The sequence below is a fragment of the Natrix helvetica genome, assembly GCF_964273705.1.
Source record: "Natrix helvetica genome assembly, chromosome: 3".
Classification (NCBI taxonomy): Eukaryota; Metazoa; Chordata; class Lepidosauria; order Squamata; family Natricidae; genus Natrix; species Natrix helvetica.
The window spans coordinates 1,428,558-1,444,575 of NC_138549.1; the positions used below are offsets into that span (position 1 = coordinate 1,428,558).

General features: G+C 42.3%; 1 protein-coding gene across 1 annotated transcript; it reads left to right on the forward strand.

Moving 5' to 3' along the window:
* Window positions 1-1,871: 1,871 nt before the first annotated feature.
* Window positions 1,872-9,958, forward strand: SPON2 (spondin 2). The gene is made up of 6 exons (XM_081947929.1): window positions 1,872-2,258; window positions 3,288-3,512; window positions 5,311-5,534; window positions 7,016-7,207; window positions 7,563-7,737; window positions 8,972-9,958. The coding sequence occupies exons 2-6, from the start codon at window positions 3,290-3,292 to the stop codon at window positions 9,148-9,150; spliced, it is 993 nt and encodes a 330-aa protein (XP_081804055.1). The 5' UTR covers window positions 1,872-2,258; window positions 3,288-3,289; the 3' UTR covers window positions 9,151-9,958.
* The last annotated feature ends 6,060 nt before the right edge of the window (window positions 9,959-16,018 follow it).

Genomic DNA, 16,018 nt, shown 5'->3' on the forward strand with positions numbered 1-16,018 from the left:
CTCCTCTTTTGTTTCCTATGGGAGGGGCCAATCACCTCCTAGGTGTGGCTTTACTCCTAAATCGTCCCTGCTTCCTTAGTTGTTCTTGTCTTCTGGCAGCTCTGCGCGTGCGCACACTGGGAACAGGCTCCAGCTGTTCCTCTGCCTCACTGCTGTCTAGCCCCCTCTCTGCCTCTGATGCAGAGCCCTCGTCTGAGCTTCCCTCAGCCCCCAGGACTGGCCCAGGTTCCTCCCCAACCTCTTCACTGTCCGAGGGCCACAACACTTGTATATTATTGTTTTCACAGGGAGCTTGGCAGTGAGACAGGCAGCCTATACATTGAATAAATAAAATAATAATAATATTTCCTCTCTCCATTTAATTCCATATTCAGGACAACGCTAAGAGAAAATGCTTTTGCTGGATCTGGCTAGTCTGGTCCGAAGCTTTCCTGGGTGAAGAGGTGAAGCTCGCTGGCATCTCTTCAGGCTTCCTCCTCATTCAGAAACAAGGGACATTTAATCTCCTGGTTTATTCCCACAGCCGATTCCTCTGCCTTGTGGTTGAAATAATCCTCCTCTTTTCTTAATTGAACCCGTACCCTCTTGCAGCCTGTAACGAGCTTTCCAAAGGAGAACTTCAACTTCTAGAACAGGTTCAGTTCTGCTTAACTGATTCACGTGATAAAGAAAAAGGGATTTTAATTTGAAAAGTGTTAGGAGCAAAAGATAAATATATAAATCCATGCACGCCTAAGTCCTTCTTAGTCCCATTGAACACACCATGCAGGAGTTGTGCAACAAGAATTCTGGTTTATTTTACAAAGCATGATGGTTTGGGCAGCATTAAGCTGATAAGAGAGCCAGTTTGATCTACTTAAAGGCTCCAGGCTAGGAACAGGAGGCTGGGAGTTCTAGTCCTCCTTTAAGCATGAAAGCCAGCCAGGGGTGACTCTTGGCCAATCACCAGGAGACTGGGAGTTCTTGTTTTGCAAAGCAGGTCAGAGATGCCTCCCCAAAAAGTCATATTGGCCCTAATGGTAGGATCAAAGCTTTTTTTGTCTGGCTATATGTGATTGCCTTTCTATCTCTGTCATCCATCCATCCATCCATCCATCCATCCATCCATCCATCCATCCATCCATCCATCTCTGTCTGTCTGTCTATCAGCTATCAGCTATCATCTATCCATCTATCCATCTATCATCTCTATCTCTCTGTCTTTCTGTCTCTCTCTCTGTCTCCCTCTCTCTTCATCTCTATCTACTGTATCAATCTACATTTATCTATCTATCATATATCATGTCTGTGTCTGTCTGTGTCTGTCCATCGGTCTTATCTATCTATCTATCTATCTATCTATCTATCTATCTATCTATCTATCTATCTATCTATCTATCATCTATCTATCTATCTATCTATCTATCTATCTATCTATCTATCTATCTATCTATCTATCATCTATCTATCTATCTATCTATCTATCTATCTATCATCTATCTATCTATCTATCTATCTATCTATCTATCTATCTATCTATCTATCTATCTATCTATCTATCTATCTATCTATCTATCTATCTATCTCAACACTGTTATTCCGTATTCTGTAAGTCAAACTGAGGTTAACTAGCATCAAGAATAACAACAAAGCCTCAGAGTTCTACACACACAGAGAGTTTGCTCCATGTTTTTCACCCTTCCCCCAGATACAACTCAGGAATGAAATGACATGTACATTGCAGCCTTTTTCCAAAACGCCCCCCAATTTCTCTGGAGGCTTCCTTTTCCTAACTCCGAGAGAAGTGCTCAGATCTATCCGAGGGAGGGATTTTAATCAGCTTTTGGGAAAGGCATAAAACTTAACACGACCAGATGCACACAAGAAAGGTTTTGTGTTGGGAGCAGCTTTTTTTTCTGCAACTTACGGGCACCGGGGCCAGCGTGGAGAAATGCCATCCATCAAAAACCCTTGAAGGCAGAGGGGGCAAACTTGGAGGCTAGCAAAAGTTGAAATGCAGTTCATTCCTGCAGTTTCCCCCTCCCCACAGCTGGCACACCACACACGGTCACAAACCATACAGATGTTTCCAGCAGCACAAGATGCGTTCAGGGAGTCGAGGGGGGGGGGGGGGGGGAGAAACCAAGCACTGTCCCGGTTGGACTGAAGGGACTTTTGCAGGCATAAATAGGGAGGTTGCCTCTCTTCCCTTTACAGATTTTCCAGCTGGGAGACAAAGGAAGTTCTCCTCCTAACAACCTCACAGTCACAGGAACACCGTAAGTGAAAACTGCCTGTTTAAATGATTCATGTGCAGCTATGAGAGCTGAGCCTTTGTGTATTTATGCTCTGCTCTTAAAGCAGAAAAGCCTTTTTTTAAAAGGAAGGTTAAACTTTAGTGTTTTATCTTAGCAGTGCAGGTTTCTTTTTTCTTTATTCAATACTGGGTGTTTTCTAAAATATTTCCCTGCCATTAGGTAGTGAATTCAAGTTGGAATGGAATAAGTGAGCATTCGGTGTTTCTTTGTCTTATTTTTAAACAAATATGTCTTAGGCAGAAAAGTAAAGAAGAATGCAGCTATATCTTCTTCTACCTATTTGTTCTGAAAGAGTGGGGGCCAGAATTAAACCACATGTATGATTCTAATAAGTTAAGAAAATTAAACCAGCCTATTCAAAGCCCATTACCAATTGTTGTTATTAGAATCAAGGACAGAAGCAACCTAGAATTAAGGAGAAATTTCCCGACAGTTAGAACAATTAATCAGTGGAACAGAATTTGCCTCCCGAAGTTGTGGGTACTCCAACACTGGAAGTTTTTAAGAAGATGTTGGACAAGCATTTATCTGAAGTGTAATAAGGTTTTCTGCCTGAGCAGAGGGTTGGACTAGAGGACCTCTAAAGTTCCTTCCAACTCCGTTAAAGTTCTGTTATTCTGTTATTGCTGACAGTTAGAACAGTGGAATTGCTTGACTCCAGAAGTTGTGAATGCTCCAACACTGGAAGTTTTAAAGAAGAGATTGGACAGCCACTTGTCTGAAATGTATAGGGTTTCCTGCTTGAGCAGAGGGGCTGGACTAGAAGACCTCCAAGGTCCCTTCCAACTCTGTTATTATATAACTCTGTTAAACAATGAAAGTAACCTTTCCCCCTTTGCTTGGACTTTTTTTTAAAAAAAAATCCTCTGGGTCTGGAGTGATCTCTGGTGATTTCATGGAGTACAGGTAGAGATGCTGCATTTGCTTGTGGAATCCACTAATTGTGGTTCTTTTTCATTTGTGTGTTTGTTTTAACCCCCATTGGCAAAGAAATGAGAAACTCACTACCTATGCCTGGTTCTGACAAGATGATCGCAACACTGCTGGTTGCACTCTTGAGTTGTGTGGATTGTATCCCCCTCGAGGGACAGGCCCTGTGTGGCGCAGAGGAGCCTACGACCTACAGCATCGTCTTCACGGGGAAATGGAGCCAGGCAGCTTTTCCAAAGCAGTACCCACTGTATAGACCCCCAGCGCAGTGGTCCTCTCTCCTAGGTAAGGACAACCACCTGTCTTCTCCCAAGAAGAGGGTCCACAGGGGGATGAGGATGAGATCCATTCTGTCTTGCCCAACCCTTGGTGATCCTATGGGCCAGGTGGTCTCTCCAGATCTTCCCATCTTGCACTGCTTCTTTGAGTTGCTCTATACTCTGGCTGGTGTCAGCTTTGATGGTCTCCAGGCACTGTGGTCTTTTGATGCCTGGTTTCCTTTTACAGATGATGATGGATGGATGGACAATGATAGATGATGGATGGATGGATGGATATATTTATGATGGATAGATATAGATGATAGTGTTATATAGAGATGATAGAGATGGATAGATGGATGGATGGATGGATAGATAGATAGATACTGTAGATAGATAGATAGATAGATAGATAGATAGATAGATAGATAGATAGACAGACAGACAGACGTATGATGATAGAATATGGATGGATTGATGGATGGATGGATGGATAGATAGATAGATAGATAGATAGATAGATAGATAGATACTGTAGATAGATAGATAGACAGACGTATGATGATAGAATATGGATGGATTGATGGATGGATGGATAGATAGATAATAGAGATGGATGATGGATGATGGATGATAGATGATAGATATACCTTAAAGATAGAGATAGTGATATAGAGATGATAGAGAAAGAAAGATAGGTAGGTAGGTAGATAGCCAGACATAAAATGATGAAGATGAAGAAGATGATGATGATAATATTATTCATTGAGTTGAGTCCAATTCTTGGTGATTCTGTGGGCCAAGTGGTCTCTTCACATCTCCCCATCTTGCCCTACTTCTTTGAGTTGATGTATGCTCTGCCTGGGGTCACCTTTGATGGCGTGAAGCCACCATGTTCTTTGGAGGCCTGGTTTCCTTTTACCGCTACCTCTTCCAAGCATAATTACTTTCTCCAATGAATGCCCTCACACGACAGGGTCAAAGTAAGTGAGACACACTTTGTGATTTTTCCGTCTGGCGTCATGTGTTTCAGTACTTCCTTGTTGCTGTTGTGAAACACGAAGAAGTCTTCTCCAGCACCACAGCCAAGTGAGTTGATTTCCTCCCTCACTTGCTTTTTTAAGGCCCAACTTTCACAACCAGAGGTAGCTACAGGGAACAAGGTAGAGCAGACTGATGGGAATTTGCTGGATGTGCTTGCTTTTCCATGTTCACCTCATGTTCGTCATTGCTGTGCAATCTGTCATGTTACTTCTGGGCTGCATTCACCACTTTGAATGTCTTCTCCCAAGCGTGTCCGACTACAGGGTAGTAACCAAAACCAATACGGCAGACATGTACACCCTCTCAAAATTCCAACCTTTCTGAATAGTAGTTGAGACTGCCATCTTGGCTTTTTGGGCCCTCCTGGAGGACACTCTTCCCTTCCCTTGCTGGTTCTTCAGCTATTTATTTATTTTATTCAGTTATTTAGTTTGTCACTCATGTACAAGATAACAGGAATGAGAATAAACATGAATCAGAACACAGGAAATGGGTACAAATAAATGGGGACAGCAGGACAGGGACGTTAGGCACACTTATGCACGGCCCCTTTATGGACCTCTACCTTTTACTACATCCAAATTCACATCCCTGAGAGACAGCACTAAATACACAATCCTGGGGGGCGTTTACAGCTGGTTCTCCTATTCTGCAGCAGAAGTCAACCCCAGGGTTTGAGTCCCAAGCGACCTCCCTTCCGGGAAGAGGAGAGAGAAGCAGCAAAACTTTGTGAAGGAAGCAAATCCAAATCTGCCCTTTGTCTCCCTCGTGTTCGACAGGTGTGGCCCACAACTCGGAGTACCTCATGTGGAAAGCCAGCGGCTATGCCAGCAACGGCCTGCGTGAGTTGGTGGAGCGGGGGGAGCCCTGGATGCTCATGAAGGAAATTGAAGCAGCTGGAGAGAAAATGCAAAGCGTTTATGGAATCTTCTCCGCTTCTCCTGTGGTCACCGGAACAGGACAGAGCTCAACTCTCTTTGAAGTTGACCCAGGTCATCCCTTAGTAAGTTGGGAGTATCTCCCGGCCTTTGCTTTTTTTTTTTTTTTTTAACAAGTAAAACAGAGGCCCGTTTATTCCTGTACAAGCTTAGGGCTTAATATATTTACAACGGAGTGTACTTACAAGCCTTTCTGTGAAAATATACCAGTCCTCCCTTCACCATGAAAGCTGGCTGGGTGACTTTGAACCAGTCATTTTCTCTCAGCCCAGCCCACCTCGCAGGGTTGTTGTCGTGGGGGTGGGTAAAGAGGCAGAAGGACTTTTAGTGATGCTTGCCACTTTCAGTTACGTATTAAAAAATAATAAAGGCGGGATAACAAATGTAAAATTAAAAAACCACAACATACACTAAGAGTACTCGGCTGAAGGTGTAAAACCAGATGTAAGTGATTCAATATTCTGCTCTTGCATTTTCATTAATGCTTGAAAAATGTTAAGATCCTCTTTGTCCTTCCTTCCTGCCTTCCTTTTTTCCGGCCTTTGCTTTTTAAGGAGCAGCAAAGCTGCAAACGAACTAAAGAATTATTTCTCCATTGTACTTAAGATGGGCAGTTATTATTCTTTAATGACGGTTGCATATATGTGTAAGCAATTAAATCAGCAGAGGATTCAAAGCAGGGATATATCTCAACTAGCCCTCTTGGCATTTCCTCCCATAGTTGATTGAACTGAAGATTAAAGACCCTGCCCATCACCCACGAGTTTTATTACCATAAAACAGCCGGATTATTTGAGGAAACCTTTTAATTCATTGAGAAGGTCGTCAGTGAAATATAACTCATTACTAAGACCGCAGCTCTCAGATTCGTGCGGCAATGAATCCAACTTTATTAAAATAATGCTTCACTTTATATTACTTATAATCTGGGAAGTTTAATCTATCGCACCCTGTTGAGCGTCTCTCTATTTTTATTGCCAACTTGCTTTGAACTCAGGGATGTAATATTTTTTTATTGATTTGAAAATAAGTTGAAATAACTTGAAAATAATTAATGTCTTGATTGTCCTAATTCTAGCACAGGGTTTATTAAAACGATCTTAATTACAGAGAACTATGCTCACTCCTGGGGATACGGTGGCTCAGTGGCTAAGATGCTGAGCTTGTTGATCAGAAAGGTTGGCGGTTCAGCGGTTCGAATCCCTAGTGCCGCATAATGGAATGAGCTCCCGTTACTTGTCCCAACTTCTGCCAACCTAGCAGTTTGAAAGCACATAAAAAATGCATGTAGAAAAAATAGGAACCACCTTTGGTGGGAAGGTAACAGCGTTCCATGCGCCTTCGGCATATAGTTATGCCGGCCACATGGCCACAGAGACGTCTTCGGGCAGTGCTGGCTCTTGGGCTTTGAAACGGAGATGAGCACTGGCCCCTAGGGCCAGGAATGACTAGCACAGATGTGCAAGGGGAACCTTTATCTTTACCTTTACCTATGTCCATTCCGTCCAGTTTATTGAAACAAAGGATGTTTTTCCTAAATATCCAGGTATCCCTTGCAGTACGAATTGTGCCCAGCCCTGACTGGTTTGTGGGGATTGAGAATTTTAATTTGTGCGGCAAGAATGGCTGGAAGAATCACGTCTCCATAGACTTATTTCCTTATGATGCTGGAACGGATAGCGGATTTACGTTTTCCGCGCCCAACTTCGCCACAGTCCCCCGTGATACAATCACGCAAGTAAGTTTCTTTACTTTATCAACGTTTGGGGTGACCCATTGCATGTCCTCAGGTCAACTGTCACCTGGAGGTTTCAAGAAAAGATTGAGGCAGCCGTTTGTCCAGGATGAAATAAGGTCTCCTGCTTTGGAGCTGGACTAGAAGACCTCCAGGGTCCCCCCCAGCCCTCCGTTTCTATGATCGGCTGAAGAGGACTGGGGACGTTGGTTGAGTGTTAGAGGGAAGGAGTGAAGCCTGTAAAGAATAGAAGGTGGAAAACAGAAACTGGGAAGAAGAGAATCAGGATCCTTCCACACTTTGACCATTTCTGTTTGCCTAAACACAACTCCTTTTTTGCACCTGCCTATTTTCACAGATCACCTGTTCCTCTCCAAGTCATCCTGCAAACTCGTTTTATTACCCTAAGCTTAAGACTCTGCCGCCGATTGCCAGGGTGACTTTGGCAAAACTCAAAAGAAAGAAATTGGGCTTTCTTTTCTCTCAACCAAACGTCACAACCACCCATAACGAAGTAGAGGATTCCGTCTTGGGTAAGGATTTTATTCCTGGATAAAGATAAAGTTTTGTTTTAATTATTCAGCCGTGGAAGACATGCCTACCTGAAGGGCAAACGGAACATATTTTACCAACCTGAAAGCTTCTCTTTTGGGAGTACAGGATGAAATTGTGGAAATGGGAGTGAGGAACATAAGGTGAAGGGTAGAAATACTTGAGAAATTGGTAAAATCTTTCGATAGTTCCTTTTTTTTGCTAGTCCTTAGATTAGCAGAAGTTGCTGGTACTCCATCACTGGAGGTTTTAAGAAGAGGCTGGGCAGCATTTGTCCGGAATGCTATAGGGTGTATTTTTAAGCAGGGGGTTGGACTAGAAGACCTCCATGATCCATTCCAGCCCTGTGATTCCCTGATTCTATACCCTCCAATGTCTGGAACAATTCATGAGAGCTTCTGTGGTGAACTTTCTCAATTGATGTGAAAGCTGGATGTAAAGTTTCACACCAAAGGTTGTAGAATTTAGCTGTCTCAATAAAATGTTATTAGGAATGACGAGTTTGAAGATGGAAGACATAGAACATAGGCTAACAGGGTTGGAAGGGACCTTGGAGGTCTTCTAGTCCAACCCCTTGGTTAAAAAGGAAACCCTATACCATTCTAGTTAAATGCTGCCCAGTCTCGTCTTAAAAACATCAGCGATTTCCAGTGATCCAGACCAGAGGTGGATATTCAGCAGGTTCTGACCAGTTCTGGAGAACCAGTAGCGGAAATTTTGAGTAGTTTGGAGAACCGGCCAATACCACCTCTGACTGCCCCCATCTATTCTCTGCCGCCTGAGTCCCAGCTGATCTGGAGGAAATGGGGATTTTGCAGTAACCTTTCCCTGCCACGCCCACCAAGCCACGCCCACCAAGCCACGCCCACAGAACTGCTAGTAAAAATGTTTGAATCCCACCACTGATCCAGATCGCCTGTCCTTTATCACTTATCGGCAAACACAATGAACAAGATTTATTTATTCATTAAATTTTATACATTTATAGAATTTATACGCCACCCATCCCGCTGCTGGGGGTGGTGGTGGTTGCGAAAGGGGTCGATCCCGTTGGCTTTACTCCTTCTGCTTTCAGAAGCTTTTGCAGGGCATTTGTGCTGCAATTCCACACATTTATCCCATGTGTTTGTCTTGGAGAAAATCAACTGACCGTCCCAAAACAAATCTGGATCTTGTAGCCGTGTAAAACAACTTGAAACCACTTCTCCCCTGCAGAAACACCCTTGGATTGTGAGACCTCTCTGTGGTCTTCGTGGGGTCTTTGCCGTGGCACCTGTGGAAATTTGGGAACGAAAAGGCGGACTCGGTACGTGCTCCTTCAGCCTGCCAACAACGGAACCCCCTGTCCAGACCTGAGCGAAGAAACGCACTGTGACCATGATAATTGTGTCTGAGACCATTTCTTCGGACAATTGTTTACCTCGTGTAATTTGGGGGATATTTAAGGTATCTCTGCGTTGATATTTTTTATAGCTCAAGAGCTGTCTATCCATCTATCTATCCATCCAATAGATAGATCTATTTATGTATCTGAGCTTTCTACACATTTATTGTGAACTCCTACAGTGCCACCTAGCGGTCAGAAACAGTAGTAATAGTAGTAACTCGAATAGTAAGCCTAGTGTTACCAACATCTGCACGGAACAGTCTTTTCATTTCTGCTACTTCTGGAATGTATTTAATGTATCTAAGGAATAATGAGCTAGTTTCTACTGACTTATAAATAGGCTGGAGAATTAAATGTATAAGTTTTGAGGGAGAATCAACTTGAAGGAAAAAGAAAACCAAGTTTTTCTCAAGAGTACGAGAAAAAGCCAAGAATTTTGGTTTTTTTTTTGTAAAATTAAAATTCTAGAATTTTTAAGCTGTCGTTTGAAAACTCTTGGGCTGGCTATGGTGAAAGTTGGCAAGTTCTAGCTTTTATGCAGATTTCTATGAATTTTCTACCGTTCTGTAAAGAGCTAACAAGGCCTAAAAGAAGAACTGTAATAATAATTTGCTAAAAAGTTTGTATACCAAGGCGTAGGGTGTACGCCTTCTGACAGTGTTCTATATTTCTGGATTTTTTTTCCTAATTAAAAATGAACATTTTTCCTCAGGTTAAATAATAGAACGATGGAGATTGTGTTTTTTTCCCCCAATTCAAACATTATAATTTGGTTGGTTATACATTAAACATGCATGCGCAACATTTCAACCTAAGGAGCAATTTTCACGATGGCTTATTATTAAGTGAAATATAGCACCTCCTGGTTCTGATTGTTAATAATCTAAATCTGCATCCTTGAGCCTATTCTCTTGGAAGCCATATCGGCCACAGCGGGAGGGAGTTCCTAATAAAGTCACACATTATAAAAGTGTCAGACAAAAGTGTGATTACATTCCTTCCTTCTCGATATGCATTTGAGTTCAGATGAAATCCACTCTGCTGTGGGGATTCAGCAGAGGGCAGCACAAGGCCTCAAACTAATGGAAACGGTCCCCGAATTGGATGCCTTCGCTTTAGAGCAGAAACCCTTATGAAGAATGGTATCATCAGAATTCAGAGCTTTATTATAATTTTATTAGTGTGCTTTCTCTGCCTCAGTAATCTTTCTATCATTCTCTCTCTCTAATATCTATGTATAATTATCTATCATCTATTTAACATCTCTCATCTATCTTTTTATTTACCTCTCTCTATCATTTATGTTTATCTATCTATCTATCTATCTATCTATCTATCTATCTATCTATCTATCTATCTATCTAACTATCTAACTATCTAACTATCTATCTATCTATCTATTTATCATTCATCTTTATCTTCTATCAATCATCTATCTATCAATCATCATCCTAACTGTCTATCAATCAGTCTATCATCTATCTATCTATCTATCTATCTATCTATCTATCTATCTATCTATCTATCTATCTATCTATCTATCTATCTATCATCCTATTGATCTATGTCTGTCTGTCTGTCTGTCTGTCTGTCTGTCTGTCTGTCTATCTTATCTATCTATTTATCAGTCATTCATTCATCTTTATCTATCTATCAATCATCTATCTATCAATCATCATCCTAACTGTCTATCAATCTGCCTGCCTGCCTGCCTGCCTGCCTGCCTGCCTGCCTGCCTGCCTGCCTGCCTGCCTGCCTGCCTGCCTGCCTGCCTGCCTGCCTGCCTGCCTGCCTGCCTGCCTGCCTGCCTATCTATCTATCTATCTATCTATCTATCTATCTATCTATCTATCTATCTATCTATCTATCTATCTATCATCCTATTGATCTATGTCTGTCTGTCTGTCTGTCTGTCTGTCTGTCTATCTTATCTATCTATTTATCATTCATTCATTCATCTTTATCTATCTATCAATCATCTATCTATCAATCATCATCCTAACTGTCTATCAATCTGCCTGCCTGCCTGCCTGCCTGCCTATCTATCTATCTATCTATCTATCTATCTATCTATCTATCTATCTATCTATCTATCTATCTATCTATCTATCTATCTATCTAGGCCTGCCTGCCTGCCTGCCTGCCTGCCTGCCTGCCTGCCTGCCTGCCTGCCTGCCTACCTACCTACCTACCTACCTACCTACCTACCTACCTACCTACCTATCTATCTATCTATCTATCTATCTATCTATCTATCTATCTATCATCTATCTATATATCTATCTATCATCTATCATATATCTATCATCATCTATCTATCTATCATCTATCTATCTATCTATCTATCTATCTATCTATCTATCATCTATCTATCTATCTATCATCCATCATCCATCATCCATCATCTATCTGTTTCTCTCTCTCTCTCTCTCAATCTGTCACCACAAATGTTAGGAGCTTCCAAAGGTAAAAAACGGAGTATAAACCCCAGGAACAAATAAATATATATCACACGTATCCTGGGAAAGGAGAGCAGAGGGAATGAGACCAAGCAAGTGAAATAGGATTCTAATCATGGTTCTGAGAAACCTCGCCTGAGTGACTGCAAATAAACAAATAAACCCCTGAACAAAACACACACACTTCCTCAACATCCCGTTGGAAAAAGTCTTGGGTCAAGAAATCAAGAGTGGAAGTGGGGTTTTCAACTACTCCCCATCGGATAGCTCCCCAGCATCTCTTGGAAAAGTGGAAAGGCGCTTCTACATTTGATTCCAATTGCGATAACACGAGGGCTATCAACAGAAACAAACTAAATGTCATCCATTCTAATCTTGATTGCAGGAAAAACGATTTCACCAATAGAGAAGTAAATGTGTGGAACAGCCTTCCTGATCCTGTTGTTAGTTCCTCTAACCCCCCCCCCCAAATACCTTTGACCTTAAGCTGTCTAGAGGGGACCTTACGCCTTTCTTAAGAAGTCCATAAAGGGGGGGCCCGCATAAGCGCACCAACGTGCCTTCCGTCCCTGTCCTACTGTCCCCATTGATATGGACTCTTTTTATGTGCTTATTTTCGCTTATTTATATCCGTTTATTTGTGGCATTTTTTCCATGGGTTTTTCCTACTTGTTTCCTTGTACTTGTTGACAAATTAAAATAAAGAAAACAAATGAACACATTTAGGTGTTTACATCTCCTTTCGTGTCTGTGGCGTTTCCAGGAGCATCTGCGGTACTGAAGGCAAAATTATCAAAATGGCAGCCAAGCCCCCCCCCCCAATAGAAGCCTTGCCCTTCCTTCATGGCCCCCGTGCCACACTCACAAAAAGGGGGGCAGAGCTTTGGCTACAGGTCACTCATGATCCTCATCTTGGCCTTTTTTAAAAACCTCTTGAATCTTTACTGCTTTTGAAGATTAAAGGTGATTATCAAGGACCATTTTGTCCCCCTAAATGTTTTGATGAGAAAATGGGAGGTTGGATGAGAGAAACACAGGAAGACATCAGTGGCTGAGGTAAAAAAGAAAAAAAACCCAAATCCTCAGAAGAGCTCTATTCATTTAATTTCATTTAATTTTAATTAATTCAATTCAATTAACAACACTTGCTATTTTTAAAACTCACTCCAGTGGTAGCCTGAAACCCCTGATGGATTGCGAATTGAAAAGCTTCTATTTGCCTCGAGGAAATGTATAAAACAAAACAGCCAGTTATACAAATTTGGATTAAGACATCAACGTCGCTTCAGAGAAAGTTTATTCAGGGGACTAATCCTTTCCTTCTTGGAGGGCCAGACAGAAAACTGGTCTGTTTTTCTCTGCCTTCTCTTTCCTTTTTACAATAATTCCATATAGGGCATTTATTTATTAGATGAAAGCACAGGGGAAAGAAATGATAGGCAAATATTTAGTCTGATAGGAGCCCTCTGGAGAACCAAAATCCTTTTTTCTGCTTCTATCGTCTCAGATCGTCCCATTCCTAACAAAAGCTTTCACTACGAGGGTAACAAAAACCAGGAACTTTACTCAAAGGTTGGACTGAATTTCTAATCCCTTTTCCTTTGTAATAAGAGCGTTTAGAATTTCAGCTACAGGTACTTTTGTTAAAACAAACTGTACCATGCTAATGCTATCCTCTTTGTTTTCTATTGCTCTTATTTAATTCATCTCGGATCTCAAGGAAATAAAACCCAGCGGTTTGTGAATGCCTCCAAGGCAAATTATGAACGTGAGAGATATTCTACCGGATAGTATTGTTCTAGTCACCATAATACAAAAAAGATGTGGAGACTCTGGAAAGAGTGCAGAGAAGAGCAAGAAAAATGATTAGGGGGCTGGAGGATAAAACATATGAAGAACGGTTGCAGGAACTGGGCATGGCTAGTTTCATGCAAAGGACAAGGAGAGACACGATAACAGTCTTCCAATATCTCAGGGGTTGCCACAAAGAAGTGGGAGTCAAGCTATTCTCCAAAGCACCTGAGGGCAGAACAAGAAGCAATGGGTGGAAACTAATCAAGGAGAGAAGCAACAAAGAACAAAGAAGAAACTTCCTGACAGTGAGAACAATTAATAACAATTAATCCCCTTTCCTGAAACTTTTTGTAAAACTAATAAAAATTTCTGTTTAAAAAAAAAAACAATTAATCCTGCCACCAGAAGCTGTGGATGCTCCATCATTGGAAATTTTCAAGACAAGATTGGGCAGCCACCTATCTGTAATGGCATATGGTCTCCTGCTTGAGCAGGGGGTTGGCCTAGAAGACTCCAAGGTCCATACCAACTCTGTGACTTTGTTTAATAAAAAGAAGGACTAGGGGAGACATGATAGCGCTCTTCCAATATCTCAGGGGTTGCCACAAAGAAGCGGGAGTCAAGCTATTCTCCAAGGCACCTGAAGGCAGGACACGAAGCAATGGGTGGAAACTAAGGAGAGAAGCAACCTGGAAGCCAGGAGGAATTTCCTAGCGGTGAGAGTAATTAACCATTGGAACAACTTGCCTCCAGACGTTGTGGGTGCTCCATCACTGGAGCTTTTAAGAAGAGACTGGACAACCAGTTGTCTGAAATGGTACAAGGGTCTCCTGCTCAAGCAGGGGGTTGGACTAGAAGACCTCCGAGGTCCCTTCCAACTCCATTATTCTATCTTCTATGAATACTCTGAGGGTTGTGCCTTTGAGTTATTGGCGACTGCTTGGAAATCTCACCGCAGTTTTCCTTGCAAGATTTCTGAAGCGCTTTGCCATTGCCTCCTTCAAAGGGCCTAGGAGAGAGCAACTGGCCCAAAGTCACCCAGCTGTGCCTAAGGAAGAACTAGAACTCACAGTCACCCACTACACTAAACTGGCTTTAGGAATATTACACCTGGGAGACCCCACCCTAGCATATTCATTAGGAGTTTCAAAGAGAGATAAAAAGGTGATTCGTTGAGTGGATTCAGGAAAAAGGTAAATGTTTTTCAGGGGAAATTGATCTGAGTTGGAAGCCTCAAATGTCCTTTTTCCAAGAGGAAAAAAGGGGAAATTTTGACACGGGACACCCGATCCCTTTACTTCTCACCTACCTATTGAACATATTTAAACTACATCTAAGAAACCTGAGCCCCTCACCGACCTCAAGATACAACCGGCAAGACAAGTTCAAGGGAGAGAACTTGATAATTAATCAAACCTTTGTCAGGTATTTTTTTTTACACCAGCAAAATCAACAAAGTGACTTTTAGGTCTAGGAGTCAGGAGGACACATCTGGGAGGCTTTTAACACTTTTGAAAGAGTTGTTTCTCATTCTGATGCCCTTGATTGAACCTTTTAAAATTGAATGTGTTCGGAGAACAGGCAGAAGTTCAACAGGAACAAATATTGTGCTCTGTCTGCCTGCCTCCCCAGCTCTCAGCCTCATAGCTGTTCAGAAGCTTCATCGATTCCCCACCCATCACCTTTATGGAATACACAATAGCAGAGTTGGAAGGGACCTTAGAGGTCTTCTAGTCCGACCCTCCATCTTTGACCTCTGCCCTCACCATCACAATTCACAGTGCTGTCAAAATGACCACCGGTGCACCATCATGGTGGGAACCAAATCAGACGTCATGACACCCGAATTCTTTGCAGGATGATGTCATCACAAGCATGTCATCTTCCGAACCCCTCATCATCTACCCTGCTCCCCTCACTCCTGGTTGAAGAGCAACTACACGTTTCTCCTGCCTCTCTTCTTGAATCTCAAAGTTTGGTCAGATCACAAAGGAGGATGAAGCAACAATGACGTGGATGGAAGACACCCCAAGAGCAGTGGTGACTCCAGCAGAGATTGTGCGATTGTGGCACACTTTTGTCATTGAAGGATGTGGAGGAGGGTGTCTTCTCCTTGCCCGCTGTCCTCTGCAGACCCAGATAGCCTGTCCTTTCTTCTGTCTCCCATGAGTGTCTCTGGAGACTCTCCGTATTCCAGTCCACAATTGTCCCAAGGGTGCTTTTTCAAGAGGCAACTGGGCTTTCTGGTTTTTCCTTCAAGACTTTTCGCTTCTCATCCAAGAAGCTTCTTCAACTCTTCTTCAGAATTGAAGAAGCTACTTGGATGACAAGCAAAGCATTTTCAAAGGAATGTCTCTGAAGATTCTCCATCATCCAGTCTTGGTTGTCCCCAAAGGTGCTTTTTTCAAGGGGCAACTGGACTTTCTGGTTTTGATTTGAAGATGTTTTGCTCCTCATCTTCTGCAGAGCTGAAGAAGCTTCTTGGATGAGAAGCGAAATGCCGTCAAAGAAAAATCAGAAAGTCCAGTTGCCTCTTGAAAAAAGCACCGTTGGGTGTCCCCTATGAGACATGTCGTCCTGGACTATGAAGGATTTGGACTTCCTTTGAGGTGACCACAGGGT